The sequence below is a fragment of the Mercenaria mercenaria genome, chromosome 3 (assembly GCF_021730395.1).
Source record: "Mercenaria mercenaria strain notata chromosome 3, MADL_Memer_1, whole genome shotgun sequence".
Taxonomy (NCBI): domain Eukaryota; kingdom Metazoa; phylum Mollusca; class Bivalvia; order Venerida; family Veneridae; genus Mercenaria; species Mercenaria mercenaria.
The window spans coordinates 96,023,478-96,048,735 of NC_069363.1; the positions used below are offsets into that span (position 1 = coordinate 96,023,478).

At 36.0% G+C, this 25,258-nt stretch overlaps 2 protein-coding genes and 1 long non-coding RNA gene across 5 annotated transcripts in view; all 3 read left to right on the forward strand.

Annotated features, from left to right (window-relative positions):
- LOC128555796 (uncharacterized) overlaps window positions 1–4,828 on the forward strand; it is a 31,542-nt gene extending 26,714 nt beyond the window's left edge. Inside the window, exons 2-4 of the long non-coding RNA XR_008370362.1 lie at window positions 1,117–1,164; window positions 3,757–3,814; window positions 4,747–4,828. This is a non-coding gene — a long non-coding RNA (uncharacterized LOC128555796). The remainder of the gene's footprint in view (window positions 1–1,116; window positions 1,165–3,756; window positions 3,815–4,746) is intronic.
- Window positions 4,829–8,703: 3,875 nt separating this feature from the next.
- On the forward strand, window positions 8,704–13,919 carry LOC128555797 (NF-kappa-B inhibitor-like protein 1). 3 transcript variants are annotated; one of them, XR_008370363.1, is made up of 2 exons: window positions 8,704–9,623; window positions 10,031–13,919. XR_008370363.1 is itself a non-coding variant. In XM_053539367.1 (2 exons), the coding sequence occupies exons 1-2, from the start codon at window positions 8,822–8,824 to the stop codon at window positions 10,495–10,497; spliced, it is 510 nt and encodes a 169-aa protein (XP_053395342.1). In that variant the 5' UTR covers window positions 8,704–8,821; the 3' UTR covers window positions 10,498–13,919. The 3 variants fall into 3 exon arrangements, 1 of the variants encoding a protein (XP_053395342.1); XR_008370364.1 differs by having other exon boundaries at window positions 8,704–8,864; window positions 9,473–13,919; XM_053539367.1 differs by having other exon boundaries at window positions 8,704–8,864.
- Window positions 13,920–21,236: 7,317 nt separating this feature from the next.
- LOC128555798 (toll-like receptor 2 type-2) lies at window positions 21,237–23,200 on the forward strand. The gene has a single exon (XM_053539368.1). It carries the CDS (start codon window positions 21,645–21,647, stop codon window positions 22,791–22,793), a length of 1,149 nt encoding a protein of 382 aa, XP_053395343.1. The 5' UTR covers window positions 21,237–21,644; the 3' UTR covers window positions 22,794–23,200.
- The last annotated feature ends 2,058 nt before the right edge of the window (window positions 23,201–25,258 follow it).

Here is a 25,258-nt window from a genome sequence, read left to right on the forward strand (position 1 = left end):
TCATAAAATTTAATCATAATGGCAATTTCTATTCATTATAGAATTACAACTTCAGTTTTAAGAGTAATATCAGCTTACTAACAATTGCTTAAGATACAAATGAATGTATTGCTATTAAAACTAGTGTAATATCTGTCAGGAAGTAACAATAGTTTTTGGGGTGTTTTTTTTTTTTTATCTTTTTTTTTTCTTCTAAAAATTAAAAAATAATGCAGAATGATGCTAAACATACATCCAATTTGGTGTGGCCTTTGTGAAACCCTTTGTATTCTGATTGAGTCAACCTTAAATTTATTTCAAATGGTAATTCCAGACTTGGAGAAAATGAAAGTTTAACCTGATTGAAAATTGATGTATGAACTATATGAATATCTTGGTGTAGTGGTAACACACATGACTCAAGTTGACTGTCATTTCAGAGGTCCAGGGTTCGAATCGCCGTCCAGGCACTGGGAATTTCTGTGATGCTCTTGAGTGACTCCCACCCATCTAGAAGGCTTGTACTGGTCTTCCCAGGAAAGATGGCTTCATGTGTATATGTGCGATACACCGGGCACGTTAAAAGAACAAAGCTGTCTGTTTGAAAAAGCAAGGCTAAGTTAGCCAGACATGTTACTGTCCTAAGAAATTTGCTGTCTGTGGTTTTGGGGGCGTTCTCTTGCTCTGTCCCTCTGGTCAGATTGTTCTTTGTTTATACGCGTTTATACCAGTTTTGGATGAATTTGGCACCCAGATTGGCTGCCTTTGTATGTAAAGCATCTTTGAATTTGTTTATCATGAAAAATGGTTCTATTTAGGTCTGGTATAATATAATAATATATCACAGTCATCATCTGCTGACTAATGTTATTGCACGGAATCGTGTGATGTAGTGAGATCACATGACAACATAGTGGAGGTAACTGGAGTGTACACTGCTTTTGTCACATGACCTTACATTGTCTCCAAACTTCCAACAATAATAAATTCAAATGTTGTCTCAGAGTGTTACAAAAAATAAATGTTCCTCAGATGCACTCTAGGAACTCATTTACTGGAGGCATAGCCATTGTCTTAGAAAAATACTTGAAATATATATTATACAAATTTTATATAATTGTTTCTCTCTCTTTTCAGGTGATTTATCTACTCTGAAGTGTAAGGGTTTGAAAGATGAGCACTAGGGTAAGTCCAGGGGCAAAAATTGTCCCAATTTTTTTTTCAGGGGAAAATACTGTCCCCAAAATTTTTTTTCAGGGGCAAATACTGTCCCAAAAATTTTTTTTAAGGGGCAAATACTGTCACAAAAAGTTTTTAAGTGAGAAAAGGTGGGGCAAACAGTGAACTTAATGTATAGTTATTTATTACTGCAAGTTATATAACTGGTGACTAGGCCTGTAACATGACGTACTGTATCATTGCTAAATGTTATACCAAACTTGGTTAGCTTTAGCCCACGTGAACTAAAGGTTAAAAGTGAGCTGTTAGTAAAGGCAGAATGGTCTGGCATCAAAATCTTAATATAGAGCATTCTTTTCTGAAACTACTGGTCCGAATTACACTAAAACTTGGTATCCTTGCAAGATCCGTTCTCAAGTTTATTCAGATGATTTTACTTTATCCCTTTTAGAAATAAAAATAGAAAAAAACGTTTAAACAGCTTCTTCTCATAAATCACTTGGTTGATCTTCACCAAACTTTGTCTGAAGCGTCCTTATATATTTCTCGGTTCTACTTGGTCCTTTAAGTATATCAGAAAGGGAGAGGTAAATTTTATTTACTGTGGATTTGTGAAACAATGAACATTAGCTCTGTAGAGATTTTGAGTGACTGTGTCTTAAGAACATTTAAAACCAATTATGCCTTACCCCCAGCAATTTGCTAGTACCCATTTACAGCTGGGTCAACTGAGGCAGTCATGATAAATTGCCTTGCCCAAGGACACACCGCAATGAGGGTAGCCAGGAATCAAACCCGTGGCCTTCACCTCCGTTGGAAAACGTCTTAGACCTCTCGACCAGTGCGTCCACTAAAGGCAGGAAAAGTTTTGAACAACTTTTTGCACGAACCTCTTGATGTTGGGTCTGTAGGGTCCTTGTGTGGTCTTCTCTTAAAACTTTTTAAATGACTCGAGTTAGCCCTTTTAGGGGCCACTGGAGTGAAAAATCTTTTTTAACTACTTCATATGAAACCCTTGATGGATCTTCATCTGTTTGGTCTGTAGCATCCTTATGATGTAGGCATGGGAAATAGAGATCAATATAATTGCATCTTTACTAATCTTACAGATTGTTTTTAAAGTGCTTCTGTTGTGACATTTTGATACAAGCACTGTATTATCTTCACTGTAAAATACTTATTGGTATTCCATTATGTCTCTCACCACACAGTGTTGTGGGAGACATATTGATTTACTCCAGTCTGTGTGTGTGTCTGTCTGTCATAAAGCTTGTCCGCACTCTTGTCGAACATTTCTTATCCGATCTTCACTAAACTTGAACAAAATGTGTTTGACCATAAGACCTCGGCCAAGTTTGGTAACTAGCAAAATCCCCTCAGGCACTTTTGAATTATGGCCCTTGAATTATTGAGTCCACTCGTCCAAGCCATCTAATTGGGTCCACTCATCTAATCCATCAAGAGAAACTAGACATTTTTCATAGGGGCAGTTGTGGGAGACATGCGCTTTTCTCAAAAGCATCTCTAGTTTTATTTTTGGCTTGTTAATTTTTTACCATAAGTAAGCTGACAAAATCATATGAAGCAGGTTTAAAAGAGTAAAACAAACACATGAATAAATCCTAAATGTTTTTATCATGCAAAAGTGTATGATATTGTGTCTTAAACCGTTTTCATTTTCCACTTAATTGTGTAATTGCAAGGGAAGTAAACTATTAGATATCTCTGCTTGTTATAAGTTATTAGTACTGGTCTAAGGCAAGAAATTAACAAAACTATCATAAATTTCACATTTGTAAAATCATTTCTGTTTATTTCAAGGACTAAGAAATCAATTTCTAGACTTTATTTAATGTATTTCTGTCATTGAAAATTTTAGCGTCTATCCCTATTATGTAGGACCTCTCAAATTTTTGCAAACTGTTTACTTGGCATTTTTCATAGGCTGCCAGAATTAGAGTTAAAATAGAAAACCTTTAAATGACTTTGAACACCGTCTTACGAAACTCTTGATGGATCTTCCCCAAACGTTCTTGTTTGGTTCTCAAATGGTCCCACTTAGCACAGTGCCTTTTAAGGGTGTATAGGATCTAAAAATAGGAAAAAAGCCTTTAACAACTTCCTAAATCATTGTTAGGGTTTTCACCAAATTTGTTCTGTGGCATCCTTGAATGGACCTCTCTCAAATGTGTTTATTTGGGTTAGCTTTTGAAAAGATGGAGCTGAAGATAGGAAAATCTGTGTATGACTTGTAACCATAAACAACCTGATGATACATTTCTTGATACATTATCTCATGACATATTCACGGTAAAGCAGTTGAGGTTGGGTCTGGCTTAGGGCCTGTATGGCCCATTTGTTTTAAAAATGGCATTGTGTCAATTAGTTATGCTCATATTTGTGTACCATTAAAGGTAAACCTACCAAAAAAATTAGTAGGTGACATGTTTGCAGACTACTAAAAAAGCATGACCCATAAAAATCCTAGATCTGCCTCTGGGTACCCATAGATCTTCGAAACATATATCTAAGTTATTAATTTTTTATTTGTTATATTTACTTGTATTGACTTACACTCAATTTGTTTTTCATAAACAGAAACGCAAAGAGAGCCGCAAGGTGCTAGAAGAGAGGGAAAGACTTAGAGAAATGCAAGGTTAGACTTTGTTTTTTAGCAGTCCTTCCATTTCCAGTATTTTTATGCCCCCCTTCGAAGAAGGAGGGGTATATTGTTTTGCAGATGTCGGTCGATCGGTATGTAGACCAATCCATTTCCGGATGATATCTCAAGAATGCTTGGGCCTAGGATCATGAAAGTTAATAAGATGGTTGTTCATAACCAGCAGATGACCCCTATTGATTTTGAGATCAGTAGGTCAAAGATCAAGGTCACAGTGACCGAGAACATTTAAACGGTTTCCAGATGATAACTCAAGAATGCTTGGGCCTAGGATCATAAAAGTTGATAGGTAGGTCGGTCATGACCAGCAGATGACCCCTATTGATTTTGAGGTCAGTAGGTCAAAGGTCAAGGTCACAGTGACCTGAAACAGTTAAAATGTGTCCGGAAGAAAACTTGAGAATGCTTGGGCCTAGGATCACGAAACTTACTAGGGAGGTTTATCGTGACCTGCAGATGACCCCTTTTGATTTTGAGGTTAATAGGTCAAAGCTCAAGGTTGCTTTGACCAAGAACAGTAGAACTTTTGTACATGGTGACCAAATAATTTCTGTTCCTTATGCAATTACTGAATGCATTAAGGGGGGCATTTCGTGTTCGACGAGCTCTTGTTTATATCCCTGTTTTAAAGTTATTGGTTACAATTCAGAAGCTACAGATTCTATGACATTGTGCATAGAGATGGATATAAAACATATTGCTGATATGTCCAGCTGATAGTAGACTGCTAGAGTCCATTTTTATTGAAATCCATAGAATTATCGTTAATTTATGATTATTAAAGGTATACAATGCCCAAACTTCATATTTATAAAAAAAAATATATAAATTTTCGAATTCTAACAGGAAAGCTTAATACAGTATGAATATAAGTTAAACATATATGATGTATACTTTTATGATTTTAGAGAGTCCGTCTGGGTATGGCTGCCCTGTAGAAGGCTGTGACAGTAAGGGACACGTCAACGGCAGGTCTCAGAGACATAGAAGGTTTGTACAGTATTGTAGTCTTACCTTTATGTGAACCAATGTTAACTTACAAGATATCTGAGTATACACATAAGATGGGAGGAATAGACCCCCAGCTTTTATTGCAGTTTAAATCTTAATGAGAGCAGATTTGAACTACATTGCTATGCTTACTGAGGAATGACGTCTGGTTTGTAAATTTCCCAAATTGTAACACCTGCTGCCTATTAACATTATGTCAATAGGCAGCAGGTGTTACAATTTGGAAACAATCCAGGTACCCCTCCAAGCATAACTTAGGTACTTAGGGAACAACTACTGACCTTATCCCACCAGCTTCGCTCTATAGGGGGAATGCAGATCAGTGCTTCGCAGGGTCATCAGTTTGATCCTCAGGTGAGGCGTAATGTTTTCCGTGACAATTTGATAAAAGACATTGCTTCTGAAATATTTGTCCTCCACCTCCTATTCGTGCAGGTAATTTGGCAGTTATTTGCTGAGAACAGGTTTGTACTGGTACAAAATGCTGGAACACTGGTTAGGTTAACTGCTGTTGCATAACTGAAACACTGATGAAAAATGGCATTAAGAGCAAAACAACTTTTAACTGCAATCCATCTGGAGGGTTTTCTCACATCATCCAAGCATTGGTCGATCCCACAGCAGTGAGGGAAGTAATTCAGTCAGATTGACAACTCGTGTTCCCGTCTTAGGAACCATTGAAAAAAAATGTTTTAATCTCTTCCATAATTCTGGGTTAGGAAAAAAGTCACTTGAATAATTCCTGTCTATGCCTCACTATCTTGGATTTAAGCATATTTTCCTTTATAAGAAATTAATGGGAATCCACTAATTACAGCTTCCAGTAAGATTTTTTGGACATAATTATTATGAACTGTGAAATTTGGGTTTGCCTTTGGTAAAATAAAACTTACCTGTAGGTATTCAAATTATGTTATAGTCACTATTATAGTGTTCACAGTCATTCAAAACTGATGCCCGAGTTAAGATTGGCTGAATGCTAAAAATTTGACTGTTATTATATTAACATGAAAAATAAACTTTCACATTTTTTAGCCCACCATCATCAGATGGTGGGCTATTCAAATCACTCGCGTCCGTGGTCCGTCGTCATTCCGTCCGTCCGTCAGTCCGTTCGTCCTTCCATCCGTTAACAATTTCTCGTTATCGCATCTCCTCAGAAACTACTAGGGGGATTTTGACCAAACTTTGTCAGAATGATGTATTGGTACCCTAGTTGTGTCCCCCTGAAATTCAGACTGGTTCAACAATTTTTTAGTAAGTTATGGCCCTTTGTTTATTTCTATAATTTACATAGATTTATATAGGGAAAAACTTTGAAAATCTTCTTGTCCAAAACCACAGAGCCTAGGGCTTTGATATTTGGTATGAAGCATCATCTACTGGTTCTCTACCAAGATGATTCAAATTATTTCCTTGGGGTCTAATATGGCCCCGCCCCGGGGGTCACATGGTTTATATAGACTTATATAGGGAAAAACTTTGAAAAACCTCTTGTCCAAAACCACAGGGCCTAGGGCTTTGATATTTTGTATGTGACATCATCTAGTGGTCTTCTACTAAGATTATTCAAATTATCCCCCTAGGGTCAAATATGGCCCCGCCCGGGGGTCACATGGTTTACATAGACTTATATAGGGAAAAACTTTGAGAATCTTCTTGTCCAAACCACAAAGCCTAGGGCTTTAATATTTGTAATGTAGCATCATCTAGTGGTTCTCTACCAGGTTTGTTAAAATTATCCCCCTAGGGTCAAATATGGCCTTGATTTTGACCTAGTAACCTACTTTCACATTTCTGTAGCTACAACCTTCCAAATTTGGACCACATGCTTAGTTTTGTGCACTGAAAAAAAACTTTGACCTTGACATTGACCTATTTTCACATTTTTGAAGGTACAGGCTTCAAATTTGGACCACATGCATAGTTTCGTGTTCCGAAATGAAATTTGACCTTGATTTTGACCCAGTGACCTACTTTCACATTTCTCAAGCTACAGCCTTCAAATTTGGACCACATGCATGATTTTATGTACCGAAACAAACTTTGACCTTTACATTGACCTAGTGACCTACTTTCACATTTTTGAAGGTACAGGCTTCAAATTTGGACCACATGCATAGTTCTGTATTCCGAAATAAAATTTGACCTTGATTTTGACCTAGTGACCTACTTTCACATTTCTCAAGCTACAGCCTTCAAATTTGGACCACTTGCATAGTTTTGTGTACCGAAATGAACTTTGACTTTAAGATTGACCTAGTGACCTACTTTCACATTTCTGTAGCTACAGGTTTCAAATTTAGACCACATGCAAAGGATTGTGTACCGAAACAAACTTTGACATTGACATTGACCTAGTGACCTACTTCCACATTTTTGAAGGTACAGGCTTCAAATTTGGACCACATGCATAGATTTGTGTTCTGAAATGAAATTTGACCTTGATTTTGACCTAGTGACCTACTTTCACATTTCTCAAGCTACAGCCTTCAAATTTGGACCACTTGCATAGTTTTGTATACCGAAATAAACTTTGACTTTAAGATTGACCTAGTGACCTACTTTCAAATTTCTCAAACTACAGCCTTCAAACTTGATGCACATGCATAGTTTTGTGTACAAAGAACTTTGTCCTTGAAATTTATCTAGTGACCTACTTTCACATTTCTCAAGCTACAGCTTTCGAATTTGGACCACATGCAGTGTTGTGTACGGAAATGAAATTTGACCTTGAGCTAGTCAATAAGTCTTGAAATTTGGAACACTCAAAATGGCACATTGGTGGGCGCCAAGATCACTCTGTGATCTCTTGTTTCTTCAAGCTTCGACTTCAGCCCAGAAAAATTTAGTGTTGAACTAGAAATCTATAGACTGTTAAATAAGACAAACTATAAACTAGGAAATTTATATAAGGATTCATTTAATAATAATTTTTACGGTTAGTTTCCAGCTTGTTTACGTATTGTGAAAACTTGTTCACCAAACAACATGCTACACATTTCATGAAATCATGAGAACAATGCAGTATTATCCTATATTGAACAGTATAATACTTTTAAGTATGTGAGGGCTATGGAGTAACATATTATGTTTGTCCATTAGTCCAGTGGTTTGGCTTCTTAAATCAGAGCTCCAGATAAGGTTTACCCAATTAGTAACGGTACTACCTGATGTATTGTTTAATTAGTAACGGTACTCCCTGATATTTTGTCGACACTTCCTTTAGTTCAGCAGTGAGGGCATTCGTCATGTTCTCAAATACTCCGGAGCTATTTTCCATGTGAATCGTTAGAATTCTGAAGTAAGAATGATGATTTTCGCTAGTGAAAAGCGTTCTTATATACTACTCACTGCTGAAAAATGGACTATAAAACTTCTGCACGTAATCTAGGTTTAGGACTGTACACTCCTAGAATATAAATTATTAACTGAAAACACTTGTCCTCTCCGTACACGAAGACACCAATCACAGCAACACTCAGTATAGATGCTAGGAAACAAACGCTTACGAGATACTTTATCAGATCCACGTTCATTGAAGTCCCACACTTCTACTTCTTGTCCTTCACTATCAAAATATTTGACTGTCTTAGGAATATTATAAGGTTTCAACTCATATACTACCGAGCTATTTTCCATGTTAATCGTTAGAATTCTGAAGTAAGAATGATGATTTTCGCTAGTGAAAAACGTTCTTATATACTACTCACTGCTGAAAAATGGACTATAAGTTTCTAATAGAGGTCCCCATATCGCCCCCCCTGGGAGGTCCCCATATCGCCCCCCCCCCTGGGAGGTCCCCATATCGCCCCCCCTGGGAGGTCCCCATATCGCCCCCCTTTACTACTGACATTATATACCATTTTCAAACTAAAGTACTTTTTGTATTCATATTAATGGTTAAAATATGTTCATTGTGCTTTACAGCTCATATATCCTGGCTTTATATTAGTTATAACAGTTCTACTGATGAAAGGTGGTGACGTAAGCCATTGGATCACTAATTTAAAAAGTGAGTGCTGAGATTCAATAAAAAGAAATCATCACATTTATGTGTATGCTCTTTGATTTGTTTGTATTTTTGATATGAAAATCATATGCACATTTTCGTTAATAGCAATAGCAATATTACTGTCACGTCGGTATAGTATCAATGAGATAGATTAAAGACGTTTTAGGATCGAAATGAGATTACAGAACGGTCTTATAATTAAATTTGAATCACTGTATTTAGTTTTTGGAGCTTTGATTAACTCACTAGACAACTACGCTCTCCTAAGTGAAAAACAAATGTAATATAATATCATGGTATTATTTCTGCCCCCTCCCCGCCCCCACCCCCACCCACCCCCCACACACCCCACAACTCCCTTCGAAGAATATGGGGTATATTGTTTTGATCACTGACTGTCTGTCGGTCGGTCTGTAGACCATTTGGTTTTCCTTCTATATTTTCTTATTTTAACAATGGTTTAATTTGCATAGCGTGATTGCATGTCATCCGTGAGTATCCCCTATTGTTTAGAAGGACATTAGTTATGTTGATCTCAAAACTGAAAAATAAACGTTTCCATTTAATAACTAATCAGAGTGATGATATAGTCGTCAAACCTTATTTAGTTGACAGCCTGTGGACAGTAGATGGCACGTAATGAGTTCAGAAAGCAGAAGGTCAATGTGACAGAGACCTTGGGACTGAAAACGGGTTTTCCTTAATAAATGAAAAACGCAACGAACTTCACATGATTATTGCCTGTTGCGATAGGAATCAGTAAGTAAATGGTATAGGTCAAAGTGATCTCGGGACTTAAATGGGACATATCATCATAAGAAGGAGGCAGCTTGGGTGTTTAACCAACAGAATTTGTTTTCACTATATCACCACTTATGTTAAACTGTTTCATAACTGCTGGAACTATTTCTCTATCATTGGGCAATGATTTTTATAAAAAAAAACAAAAAAAACAAGCAAAGCGTATATGAAAAAATATATTTCTATATCAGTCACACGAATGGCACTCCAGAAAGCAAAATATCTAAGGATCTGCAGCATCATTTAGTTGGCATTGTATAATCATCTATAAAATTGTTATGATCGCTTGTTGAATGAGATTTTATCTTTTTTTGTACCAGGATTTTACACATGTTATGAAGACGAAGTATTTTGTTTTATTCTAGTCGTCCAAGATATATTCCGTTTCTTCGGAATTAGTGCAAAAAAGCCCAAAAGCAACACCTCTGGTAATTCAGCAAAACGGACGAGATCACAGCCGTATGAGAATCTGCGTGGAAAAATGCTAAATACATGCATTATTAATAGGAAAGAATACGATAAGAATTTTGATTTAGCAAAACAGCTCGCTAACGAGGGTGCAATACTTACGTATGATGATATACCCTGGCCAAATAAGAATGGCAGAGACGGCGACTGTGATATACTGTTTGAGGGCATGGATATAACAAGTACAGAATATAAGGAAAGGGTGCGCAAAGAAAGGTTTCGGTGGCACCCAGATAAATTTGCTCACAAGTTTGGGAATAGTTTAAAACCTGAGGATGAATATGCTATTATGACACGTGTGAAAGATATATCACAGAATATTAATGAATTAATAGAAATGGACAAAGATATGTCATATGATTAGTTTAAACACTGTTTATTCATTTTATAGTTGTAAATTACACAATTTGTATACATATAAGTTACAAACAATATTGAGTAGAAGGCTTTTAGCTTGTTAAAAAAACTAATTCCTGAAATATTTCATATTACTGATAAAACTTTTTATCATGTCATGATCATTATATTCATTTCTATTTTGTCACAAATTGCGGGGAGTTTATGTCTAAAATACAACATAAAATAAACATTTACTCTTCAAAAAAATAATCCATACAAACGTTGAAACCAACAAAATTACGTCTTATTATATTTACGCTGCTTCGCAGAAGGACGAAGGAATATGAAAGGAACTTTGTTTAGTCCATAGAATACACAATCTTAAACGTAATTTTCGTGATACACCGTGACTAGACAAGGATAGTGCAGAATGTGAATGGAATGCCATATTCTGTCTTATGGGGTATATTAATTGCTCACACTGTAAGACATACGTACGCAGGCGAAAGCTCTGTCGGAATCTGTACATGCTCAAAAGTATATGGTAATACAGACTACGAATGGATTGGTTGAATATGCATATACAGACATATGGCCTCCAACACATTTTCTGAAATCACATGTAGATGAACTTCTCTCTAGTATCACTAAATTGGTGAATCTCTCAATACAACAAGGTGTTTTTCCTGTGAAATACAAACAAGTAGTTGTAAGACCTCTTCTTAAAATAGCCGATCTTGAACTAGAGCTCTCTAATTATCGTCCTGTCAGTAATTTATCATTTTTATCAAAACTTATTGAGAAAGCTGTTCTTTACAGATTAAACAAATATGTAAATCAAAACAGTCTTTTGCCTAAGAACCAGTCTGCATACAGGAAATACCATTTCTGTGAATCTGCGCTACTTCGGTTAGTCAATGATCTTCTAAGTGGCATGGAGAAAAAGGATGTCACAACCCTTATTGCAATTGACTTAAGTGCGGCATTTGACACTGTCGACCACGACATTCTTCTAGATGTCCTAAAAGCACAAAATGGCGTCGAAGATACAGCTTTTCAATGGGTGGACTCCTACTTAAGGCCTCGTACTTGTAAGATTGAAATCAACAATTTATATTCATCAGACCGCCATTTTGAATGCAGTGTGCCCAAGGACAGTTGCCTTGGTCCTTGGCTGTATCTCACCTATGCTGGAACTCTTTTTGATGTCATTCCAAAATCCATGTAAGTCTACGGTTTTGCTGATGATCATATAGGAAATAAAAGCTTTCGTCTTACATCTGTTTCCGTAGAATCACAAGCGATCGGACACCTTGAAAGGTGCGCCATTCAATGTCTGAATGAATAGAAACAAACTGAAAATGATCACTTCCAAAACTGAAATTATTATGTTTGGTAGCAGACCTCAATTGAACAAATGTTTTACAAATTCCATTTACATTGCTGGTGATGATGTCAAACGTGAAAGCACAATTAGATAGTTCGGTGCATTTCTTGACAAAACCTTGAACTTTTAATAAAAGATCATGTAAATCGAAAATGTCGTACAACCATGTTGAATTACCTACGAATTAAGAACATCCGAAAATACTTAACAAAAGCAGCCACTGAAATTTTAGTTTTGTCTCTACTTTTTTCACATCTGGATTATTGCAATGTCATACTGTATGGTGTAGGTAACTGTGAGGTGCGTAAGATGCAACGTATTCAAAACATGTGCGCGAAACTTGTCCTTAACAGGAGGAAATTTGAAAGTTTTAAAAAAGCATTGTATCATTAACATTGGTTGCCGGTGAAAGCAAGAATTGAGTTCAAGATTCTTTCTTTCATGTATAGCTGTCACACTGGCAGAGCACCTCTGTACTTAACAGAATTGCTTACAGAGTATATTCCTAGTAGACAAGGTTTGAGATCGTCTGAAAATTCTGAATGTCGTTATGTTGTTTCATACAACAAATGCAAAACATTCAATGATAGAAGTTTCTGTACTATTGGTCCAAACTTTTGGAATGAACTGCCGTTTGAACTACGCAAAAGTAAATCACTTGACACATTCAAACAAAACTCTTAAGACGCTGTATTTTAGAGATTTTGTGGCATTGTTTTAATTTTTGATAACTGTTTATCATGCGAAAACAGCACGTGATAGTTCTTAAATTTTTGTAAAAGGTTTTACATTTCAACATTTATATCTCCATGGTTTGTTTAATAAACACACTTTTTGGTAGGTCTCTATGTGAAGAGTAGTATGTAGTTTTTCTTTCTTAAATTTTAGTATATGATGGCACAATTAACCGAGGTTTTTGAACCTCTATATGCAGCTCGTCTGGGCGTACCAGTTGCTTTAAGCACTTGTATTGGCAATAGCGGTAAAAGGGCCTCAAGGGGAGGGGTGCGGTCATGACTGTTTACAATAAGACTGCTATTATTATTATTATTATTATTATTGTCATTATTAATGTTGTTATGATAACTATTATTATTATGTACAACGCCATTGAATATATTCTTGTATAAACATAGGCGTTTAATCAAATTATTCAGTTTCAATTTCAGTTTCAGACAGAACTTTGTCAAAGTTTGTAAATGTATCCGATTTTCACGACCGATGTCAGTAATTCCTTATTCCTTCATTTTAATTTCCAGATGTTAAATTCCAATTCCATATTGTGTATCAACCTTCATGAAGTAAATCTGCTGAGTAATTCTATGAATTTTGATGTAAAACACTGTATTTTAATGTATTATCCAGTACACCTGTTGCCTAGAATCTTATCCGCCATGTTTGTTTACATGGACCGTGAATAGTTGCAAAGGGAGTGAATATTTTCATACCAAAATTTACGGCTGTTTACACTAAATCTTTTCCAGACAACATTAGCTGAGGTTTACTTTGTAGTTTTCTCTATGTCTAATAAATACTTTGTGTCTTTGTGTATTTTTCAGTCCGCTAGAGCCATTTAAACTTTCCCCACAGTTTTTCTGGACCGCAACTTTTCTGTGGACGCCACAAATTTTCTGTGGTCACCACAATATTTCTATAGGGCGTTCGTGAATTCCACCATTTTTTGTGGGATGTTCGGTGACAGTATATATAGGGGCTGCTCACCGTCATTCTGGAGCTCCAACACAAAAATTTCGGCTGCACACCGTATTTGGCCGTTCTTCGAAATTTGCAATATTTTGGCTTGAAATCGAAATTATAAAGGTGTGCACCATTTTTATTAGTTTTATTTATGGAATTCTAGTTTCTTTTTGGAAAAGGAAGAATTATTTGCTGTATTTAAATTATTTTGCAGAAATCAAACATTGGCTCGAAAAACTGATAGATCAAGCTGCTTTGCCACTATTCCTTTTTAGATTTTATTCATTGTTTGATGATTTATTTATGAGAAACAATAGATTCTATTAAGCCGGATTTGTTAATTAAATGATAGAAACTTTTAATAGTCGTTTGTGGTATTTTTAATAGCTTAGGTCTTAGATTTTTTTTTGTTAAGTCTTAATTAGATATATTTTCCCAAAACTTAAATGTTGGAGTTCAACCATAGAACATCTGCGAAGGCTGACCAGAAGTAATCTTAGTACCAGACACGTTGAACAGTCGACAAAGATCCATTAACTTAGCAGTCAACAGAGATCCGGTCAGGTGTTAAAGCCTACAAAGCAAGTCACGTTGACCTGTCAATTGAAGTCCTGTCACACCTAGCAGCCTACAGAAGCATGGGCACGTTGAGCAGTCTACTGAAGTCCTGTCACATTTAGTAGCCTACAAAAGTACGGTCACATTGAGAAATCAACTGAAGTGCTGTCACACTTAGCAGTAAACAGAAGTCCAGTCACATCTAGCAGCCTATTAAAGTCCAGTTACGTCAAGCAATCTACAGAGTCCGGTCACGTCAAGCAGCCTACAGGAATCTGGTCTCAGCAGTCGACAGAGGTGCAGACAAGTTAAGCAGCAGTGGTCAAACCAAGTTGGGCGGTTGAACGGTCACAGTCACGTCTACCAATTATATACATATATACTCAATACCCGACCTTAAGGTTCAATCAGACCCAGTCCAGTGTAGTACTGAACCACACCCCCAAGGTCTGCAGTCCGGTAACCCTATCAAGCGCATGTGCTAGACAGCGACTAACCACTGTCATAGCATATAGGCTTTATATAGACACAGAAATAACTCCGAAGGCTCCTCCAAGGGGCAGGGGCGCAACAATATAATAACATTTAAGCCGCAGCAGTTAACCATACTTAACACTGTATACAATTTCTGGAACGTTACTGAATATTCCTCAAACTTAGCCTGGAAAAGTTTCCTTCATATTTGTATCTCTGTAATTGATAATATTCACCGCAGCTAATACGTAGTTTAATTGGGCTAAATGCCATTGTATTACGTATATTGCAATATTTTATTAAGTTTTTGATTTCATTGAGTCTGTTCGTGGATACAGTGCAACACCCCTCATACCCCTCCCCAACACCGGCTTGAGCAGAACTATATTACACATGAATTGAGTGGAATCTATGTTCCAATATGACTAGAAATGAGAACATCAGTGAATTCAAGAAAGGGGAGGGTTTCTTTTCAACCGCCAAACGGCAACTAATACAAGGAAATATAACAAAACTGAATCCAGGCTCGCTAAAGGCAAATATCATATTAGTCACACTACCTAATTGATACTATAATTTTGCTGTAGAAAATCTTTCTCTATATATTTCGTTAAATAGACGGGTAGCGAAGATTTACGAAATGTTACTGAAACGTTTATGTAAAAACACTGACTACTGGACATTTCATTCAGTTTCTGTTCACGATTAAATTTAAGCACATTGGCAGAATATAAATACACTAACTAATTATATCATCATGGTAAAATCGGAATTTGACAGTGATAATGTTCATATATATTCATTAAAAGATGTTTCAAGTCTTCAGCCATTATGTGATTTCCAGATAAATCCAGAAAGTTCAGCCTATCAAATTGTCCCAGCTCATACGTACTGATGGAAACTGTCCTGTTAAATCTAAGTTTTAAATGGCTGGCTTATGTTGCGGAATGTCTGTTGTGCACCATTTGGTAGATTTTTGCCTTCAAATGTAAGATAAGAAAAATAGCGTCTTTCAGCTTTGGAACATATGTTCAGTTTTGGTGACTGGAATCAGCAACAGTTCCGACAATAATGCAGGGGCCTCCGTTGCAAAGTGGTTAAGGTCGCTGACTTCAAATCACTTGCCCCTCACCTGTATAGGTTCGAGCCTCACTCGGGGAGTTGAATTCTTCATCATGTGAGGAAGCCATCCAGTTTGTTTACGGAAGGTCGTTGGTTCTATCCAGGTGCCCGCTCGTGATGCAATAATGCATGTAGGGGCACCTGGTGTCTTCCTCTACCATCAAAGCTGGAAAGTCGTCATATGACCCATACTTGTGTCGATGCGATGTTAAACCCAACAAAACAAAACAAGCAAAGACAATAATATATGAATAGTTTCAGTGACGGCGGCAGAAATCACACAGTCGTGGAAAATATCGTTAACATCAACATCAAATTAAATTTAATAGACATAGAAAAGCTACCATGCTTTAAACTTGCAGTAAATTTGATTGCAGGCATATATCAAAACAAACTAATGATCTCCTAAAAGTTTCAATTTATTCTCTGAGAGGACATACATCGTTGAAGTTTTCATCTTTCGGTGCTGGCATTTATTTACACGATGCAAAATAAATTTTCTTCGTTGCATTTGTTCACAAAATGCCTAATTAACATCCTTAGTTTCTTCTGTATACACTGTGCCAATTGATTTCCCTTAGTTACATTTCTCTCTGCCAACTAAATTTTATAAACAGCATGTGTTTACATTGTGCCATCTCAATTTCGTTGCTTGCATTTGTGAGTGGTAATATTTATCGTACACAAGCATATTTTCAACTATATGCTTTACAAGTCATGAACATGTTTAAACATGCGAGTCACTAAGATAAAACAGATTTGGTGTTATTCCATCACGCCCGGTAATCTCCAGAATCATAACCTCTCGGTTTTGTATGGAAATGTTTTTATTGTGATTCCCGGTTATGATGGTGTTCACGTAAAAACAGTGACACAGGTAACGAATTCTTACCTTTTCTTTCTGATATTACTATAAATGAAAAATCAGAGAATGCTATTCGATGTACGATTGAACAATGATTACATATATGCAAGATTTCCCGTGCAGCAACCGCCTGTTTGATTCCTGTCAACTTTAGAAGTTGTACATATGATGATATTTCAGCGTTTCTGTGCCACCCATACCGGTTTTTTGCTATTGTTTACTAACACATACGTTTTCTTGCGACAAATAGTCGGGCTCAGTCGATCAATGATACTCAAACGTTTCAATTTATCCCCACAAAAACACGTGAAAGCGTTGTTTACGACGGAAATATTGCAGTTTATTAGGTGTTATGATTCTGTTGATGATGTTATGATTCTTCGAAGGGGCTAATGATTCTTCGTATAAACATATCTGCCGTAGGAAATTCAAAACTGTTATGTCAGGAAAAACAAAATCAAACTATGGATGTGCAGATTACCATGTCTGAATTGAATGTCTTATTTGTTGTTGCTAATATTATTTCCATTATCTCAGTTGTTTTACGATAAAGTCTTTGAATATTCATATTAGAAACTATATCGTAGGAAATTTCATTACTTTCAATCCTCATTAATTTTTTTTATAGTAACACAGATACAAAAAGAAAAGAATGCCATTTAAAGTAAATATTAAACTTGTGAATATTAAGGTACGTTTAATTGCTTATTTTTTAGTTTAGTTTAAACATATTTATTCCCAAAATAGAGTACATATATTTATACGTATGACATACTGTAGTGAAGACAAAACAGGAAAGGATAAGAATGAAAGACAAGTCTTATAAGATTCTTCTCCTTTAAATTTTAATTGCTTAGAGTGGGAAATGCAAATAAGAGTAATAAAAAAGACTCTAAGCTGCAATGTGTTTCCAGCATGTCTGTCACTGCTGTTTAAAATCTTTAGAGTAGTGCATTCATTAATGTTGTAAGACCTTGTAGCCCAACCGTTTTTTCTTTACTTCTTTTAGCTGTGTATATGTGCTGCTATTGTAAAATATGTAAAATAAAATGTCATTAAATTAAACTACGTCTTTCATTTCCATTTATATATAAGAAAAAGAAATGAAGACACAAACTTACAGTCCACAAAACTTGATCTGAGGTACATTTTCATACACTTGGAAATGTCTACATGCAGTAGACTTAGGTCACCTCGCACTGTCAAACAGCTTAACTTCATCCTAGATCAAAGACATGAAAGAGTAAAGCCAAAAATTCAATAAATAAATAAAAATTCCCAACAATTTTACTTTGAAGTTTAACTGCCACATGCCTGTGTTTATTTTAGGCTATCAAATTGTGTCTAAATAGGGGGCATCTTTTAAAAACACTGTTAAAGTAGGATTTACGAACATCCAAAGTAAGTAGGTTTATAACTGATATTGGATATTTTATTCTTCTGCAAGAATGAGAGTTATATGTTTAAGTTGCATGATATTGTTTCCTATTACTCTTTTAGGTCGTCATCACGCCCAGATTTTGTGTCATTGGTCAATCACAATATATGATACCATAACGTCATGTCTCAAAAAGAAAGCACTGCATCGGGTTATTTTCCGAAATAAGGGTTTTTTTTTCAAAAGCAATCATTTTAAAATAATGCTTACATGAGCAAATTATGTTGAATTTTAGATTAACAACCACTGATTTTTTTTACGAACCTCTAAATTTTGTGGTCCGACGGACCTGCTAGCATTCAGGATTCACTGCTCCCACCGAAAATATACTGTCCCGGCTCATCGGACCACCGTTTGTGTGTCGATCCATGCATTTGTGGTTAAATTCCGTTTCGACAGATATTGTTTTACGAAGAATCATAACCCCCTTTGAAGATTCATAAAACAATATCTGCCGTAGGAAATTCAAAACTATTCTGTCAGGAAAAGCAAAATTAAACCATGGATGTGCAGATTACCATGTCAAAAACATCTGCTATGTCCAAAAGCCATGAATTTCTTTTAAAGCGACTAACCTAAACATTCTGAATTGTAATTTAAAAAAAGTACCACCGAAAGTCAAAATGACGCCACTATATCACATATATATATGAAACTAAATGGTTGATAAGTGTCTAGGTTGCAGATTATCGGGAACATTCGAGTTTTCGCAGTTTTTCTCACGCATTTTTATAAACCGTTACAACGCTTTATTCTGTAAACATGGGCTTTATTTTGTAAACATTGATATAAATATAGAATGAGACGCGACAGTATTTTATGACACTTACATCATGTGGGCAGCAAACCATACACTGCGCACGCGTTTATTTTGCTTCTAATAATAGAGCGGATAGTTTCTATAGGTATCACACAGTATTGTGTCGTTTTTGGTTAAAAAACAAACAAACAAACAAAAACAATAAATAGCACTCTCGTTTAAAGTGAAGATATACGCTTGAAATCAATAGATGACTTGACGGCGTTGTAGATGTATACAACACCTACATATAGACAACACCTACATGTACCTAATGAAGAAGATAACACCTACATATAGACATCTCCTACATGTAGACAACTCCAAATGTAGACAACACGTAAATATACTACCGCCTCTGTAGCCTAGTAATAGAGCACCCACTTCGAGTGTGGGAGGTCATGGGTTCGATCCCTGGCCGTGTCATACCAAAGACGTAAAAATGGTACTAGTAGCTTCTTCCTTGCTTGGCGCTTAGCATTAAGAGGACAGTGATAGGACTGGTCAGCCCGGTGTCAGTATAGTGTGAATGAGTGTGGTATCATGTGACGTGTCTACTACGCGATATTCCAGTGAGGCAAAACTATAAAGTTGAGTTTTGTGCTCACTGCTACAAGTAGGCACCGTCGCTTACATGACTGAAAATGTGTTGAAAAAGACGCTTAACCCGAACACACATAACACATACGTACATATAGAACAACACACACATATAGACAACTCCTACATATACACAACACCTACATGTAGACAATTCATGAATATATACAACTCCTTCATATATACATCTTCTTTATATATCCGACAACACCAACATATAGACAATTCCTAGATGTGGACATCTCTTACATGTAGACAACTCCTACATACAGACAATTCCTACATGTGAAAAACTCGTACACGTGGACAACTCCTACATGTAAACAACTCTTACATGTGGAAAACACCTACATGTAAACAACTCTTACTTGAGGACAACTCCTACATGTAAACAGCTGTTACATGTGGACAATTCCAACATGTAAACGACACTTACATGTGAATAACTCCATGTAAACAACTCTTACATGCGGACAACTCCTACATGTAACAAGTCCTACATTTAGTTAACTCCAACATGTAAACAAACCCTACATGTAGATAACTCGTATACGTTTCTAACAGTTGTGTGTTAAAATATGTCCGAAAATGTAATAAAGTTGCTCGCTGTTCTATACCTTTTCTTGTTGTTTTATTTTATAAGGGGAGGGGATGTTTTTTATGTTGTTTTTTTTTTTTGTTTTTGTTTTTTTTTTTTTTTTCGTTTAAAGTCACATAGACTGGATTTTATGCCCTTGGTGTGCTCTGTGCTTTCAGAAAATCTACACTAATCTATTATTATGTAAAGTGCTTTTTCAAGCTTTTCATGGTACAGGAAAATCCCAAGTGCCCCTATGGGCATTATTGCATCACGTGTGGACACTTGGATAGAACCTAACATGAAGAGTTCTACCTACAGAGCGTGATTTCAAATTTACTTCAGGGGTCAGCAACCGTAACCATTCAGCCACAGAGCCTCTTTAAAATATGTTTTAAATGAAAAGATAACAAATACTTAACAGTTATTATGTAAATTCATTTACAACGGATAGAAGTACTTGTTTGCACTTGAGATACCAATGGCCTTCCATTTTATCAAAGCAATTTAGAGGTTTTAGAACGAAAACATAATTTATAACCCCACAAATATACATATATGAAATAAATAGATAAAAATGGATATTAATGGATTAAGTAGATGACATTATCGGTTATATTGGATTTAGTTTTGGAAAACTAGGTTATCTTTTATTTATTCAGCTGACAAAACAGCTGAAGATCGATTGGAATAGCTACGTTCTTACTTTGATTTACTCATCAAGAACTGCATAATGTTTGGAATGATTTTGTGTTTGCTGTTGAATCACGTAATATCAGTGTCAGGTAACACTGTTTATGGACCAGAGTGTCACATCTCCGGAAACGTTACAGACTGCAGCAGTCAAAATCTTACTTACATTCCGAAACTGAGCAACCAAACAAAGCAACTGATATTTGATTACAACCTTTTGCCAAATGTTACTCAAGGAACGTTTAGTAATATAAGCAGGCTTGATCTTATGTTAGATTTATCTTTTTGTTATGACCATATAACATTCTTATCGCCAAATTCCTTTCACATATTCACTTATTTGAAGTACTTGGATTTGTCTGGAAATAAGATAAATGTTGATGACTTGGCTGCATTTCTGACAGAAACAGAAAGAAACAATCATCTCAAATTTCTGAAGTTGAACAATGTTAGCTTAGAGATGGATCCAGATAAAACATTTTCTTGATACAAGAAACAAAGCTAGATACTCTGTATCTGATGTCAAATGGTATAAGAAGCCTTTCTAAGATGGTTCTGCAGCTTTAGAATACATTGCTCCTTCTCACCCTCGATAGCAACCTTCTTGTTGAGTTAGAACTTCCGGTGTTTGAAAAGACTAAAAGAACTACGAGTAAACCACAATCGTCTTCGTGGTATGCCAGATTTCTGTCTGAATAAAAGTAGTTCTGAAACAGCAGTTGGAAGCTTAACTCGATTGCACCTTAGTTATAACTAAATCAGTGTTCTAAGCAGCAAAAGTTTTAAGTGTTTACCAAAGTTAACACAACTTAAAGTAAAAGGAAATATAATCTCCTTGTTACCTAACGAACTGTTTTCTTCAGTAAAATATATTGAACTTTTTGATGTAAGTTTGAATACCGGGCATCACGCTCGCATTGAACCACGTGCGTTATGGTCAAAAACTCTTCGATCCTTGACTATGGGGTTCGATGGATCAGCTAAGTCTATATTTGATTCAATAGAAGACACCTTCAGGAATTTACCTAGGCTAGAGGGACTGAGTATCAGCCACATTAATATGCTAAACCTGACAGACAAAGCAATTTCAACTCTCTTTTTGCCTTTACCTGGCTTGAAACATTTTGAGTGTTATAGTTGTCGGATATCGCAGGATCCTAGTATATTTCTAAAAAATAAATCCCTTTTGGAACACATCAGTTTACAGGCGAATTTTATTGAAACAATCAGTGATTCTACATTCAGGAACAAACCATACTTAAAATACTTAAATTTAGGCATGAATAAACTAAATCATTTGAAAAAGTCGTCTTTGTCAGACGAATTTCTAAATAGTTTGGACACGTTAGATCTATCCGGGAATCCATACACGTGTGACTGTGACTTAGTATGGTTCATAACATGGCTAAAAAATAAACATCACACAAACATTAAACATTTTCCGAACATGTATTTATGCACTTACCCAGGAGCTATGTCGGGAAAGAAATTGACGAAAATACACTTTTCGTACCGGCAATGCCACCCATTTAGTACACTAGAATGGACGGGCATGATTGGTGGGCCTTGTCTGGTACTATTAGCGTTTGTTTCATTCCTTTTATATCGAAATAGGTGGAATATCAAACACTACATATATCTCATCAGAAAACGAAGGAAATATATGCGTGTGGATGGAAATAATTTCGTATACGATGCTTTTGTTTCATACAACGAAGAAGACTCACGATGGGTTCGAGAATACCTAATTCCATTCTTAGAGGAGCAGCACAACTTGAAGCTGTGTATACATGAGAGAGACTTTCAAGCAGGAGTCTTCATCAATGATAACATTGTAAACTGCATAGATGAAAGTAAAAAGATCTTAGTGATCCTTTCGAATTCATTCTCGACAAGCGGCTGGTGCATGTTTGAACTGAAAGTTGCGCACTCAAAACATATTGAGGACGAGACAGAGTTAGTTGTTATCATGCTTGAAAAGATACATGGTCGAAATATGAATGAATCTATGCGGGTTCTGCTGGGGACAACCACATACCTAGAATGGACAGAAGATCATGTTGGCCAGGCTTTGTTTTTTAATAAACTGAAAGATTCAATGGGGGTTTAGTGAAAACATTGATAAAATGACACTTCTTTGAAACTAAAGTTGTATGCACTTTATTATACTTGAATTGTAACAAGATTAGATAGCAGCAGAACGGTCTTAATTTGTTTCTGTATTTCTGTAATCTAAATATAATAAAAAATAGTAGTACCTATAACAGTGCAAGTGGACACTAAATAAGATAGTTATGCTGATTGACGTAGAAGTATGTACCAGTTCGACTGTTATATGTAGTAGAATTAACGAGTTTGGCTGATTAATGTACACGTGTTTACGAGTTACGCTGGTTACTGTAAAAGTAAAGTTACCAGATAAAGTGTTTTACGAATTCTGCTGATTAATGTAGACGTGTGCATGTAAATTTTGTCATTAATTCTCGTGTGCTTAAATTATCAAACAGATGAAAATAATTTTCACGTCAGTCCTTTTACTCATCCTTCCTGCATTCTTGGGGTCTTGCTATTCGTGATCTACATGTCAGCTTAATATGCTGTTTAGATTAAGTAAAATTGCAGAATCAATGGCACTTTTTGTGGCAAAGTATTTCCTTGCGAGCACATGTTTTAGCAAGGGAAATAGATAAACAGCATACGGACTTAGGTCAAGGGAATACGGTGAGTAATCAACCTGTATAACATGTTTTTGTTCTACTGTATAAGGCACCTGTCATGGATGATCTGTATGCCCTTCAAACCTTTACATAGGCATTTCTTTGGATAGGTTTTTGAAATCTGTAAGTATTTTATTTTTCACCAAACAAAAAACTGCTCTTAACGTCACTACAGAACTACTATGGATACGACACAGATATCAGACTGTAATGAAATGGAAGTGCTAATCACCTTGGGTGCAAGTGGAAACACCCGAAGGCTTACATTTATCGCCTCGAGGATCGATATGAAAATTTCAAAGTAACAACAAATTCTTGTGCTCTTTGTATAAAGATTTTGCGCTTCCTTACCCCTGCAAATACTAGTACACAAAATTAAATGTTTCGCAAAATTAGGTACTAAACAGTATTAAGTTAAAACGGTTCCATTTTGAATATACAGACTATGTCCTCTGATACTTTTGTAATCAAAGAAAGAATATTTAAATGGACTGGACTATAGAACAAAAATGATATTTGTTTACAATTGAAGTTTGGTTATATTGCGAGTATGAGTCGGGAATCGAAGCCAGGTTGCCTTGCATTTGGAATTGACAAACGCTTTACAATTCTGAAAAAAGTCTTCTTAAGAAATATAGCATATGTTCTTTGTTGTTATACGGTCTGGAGGTAAGTCCATTCAATGGATTAATGAATTATTTCTTTGTAAGCTCAATATATATATGAGCCGCGCCATGAGAAAACCAACATAGTGCGTTTGCGACCAGCATGGATCCAGACCAGCCTGCACATCCGCGCAGGCTGGTCTGGATCCATGCTGGTCGCTTTCAAAGCCTATTGCAACTAGAGAAACCGTTAGCGGCCAGCATGGATCCTGACCAGACTGCGCGGACGCAAACGCACTATGTTGGTTTTCTCATGGCACGGCTCAATTATATTGAAAATAAAGTAGTTATTGTCATTTTGTTCATGAGTGGGGGAGGGGAGTATTTATATCAAATAAGCCTAAAATATTTTACGTAATGTCAGGCAGCGTGTTTATTTGAAACTCGTTATATTAAGAATGATTTTCCCACTTACTTAATGTACTACACCAAATGTCAAGCATGCCTTGAGAAAGAGAAAAATAACGGACTTAGCACTTGTCTAACTTATAAGTGTTTGAAACAAAAAAAAAAAGATAAAAGATTTATAATTTGTGTATAACATAGAATGTTCAAGTAGTTAATATCCGGCCACGATTACTCCTATTCATTTGATAAAAAACTGAAATCCCTTTAGCTATATCTATTGTTCCATGTCGAGTTATTCTACAAGTAAATTTTCGTACATTTTAGTGAGTGGTTATGATAATTTTAGACGTTTAAGCTTTGCTAGTTGAGTAAGACCAAACAGCTCTTTCTGGACATTTTCTCTAGCGGACACCCGGGTAAAATGATACTCCATCCTAAGAAAAGAAGAACTTCTGGAAATAACGAACACAATCCAGTCAAGTATTGGCAGCCCCTGTGTAATTAATTTAGTTCATGAGAGGTTATGAAATGTGTAACAGCTCTTGCACGTCCCCTAGCACCGGCTTTAGAGGAACACTATTGTATGAATACATAGAATGGGATCGAATTATCCATAATCAAGCCAAAAGGGTACAATTCATTACGGAGCGTTGGATAGCAAGTAATTTGAAAATAAGCGCACTTAAGTACTCGATCACTGAGACCAATCTTACATTTGCGCTCCTTTTGAGACTACCCAAGATACCAAAATTGGGTAAGGATATATTCGTACATTTGATGTACTAACATAATATTTCGTTTACATTTTGATAGGCATTTGCTAGTAAATAATGTTTTGTTGATTA

Bases quoted from the DNA above. Each gene is read 5' to 3' on its own strand.
- LOC128555797 (XM_053539367.1), top strand. From the start codon at position 8,822: ATGAAAGGTGGTGACGTAAGCCATTGGATCACTAATTTAAAAA. The intron at 8,865-10,030 runs GTGAGTGCTGAG...GTTTTATTCTAG, and splicing joins TTGGATCACTAATTTAAAAA to TCGTCCAAGATATATTCCGT.
- LOC128555798 (XM_053539368.1), top strand. From the start codon at position 21,645: ATGGGGTTCGATGGATCAGCTAAGTCTATATTTGATTCAATAGAAGAC.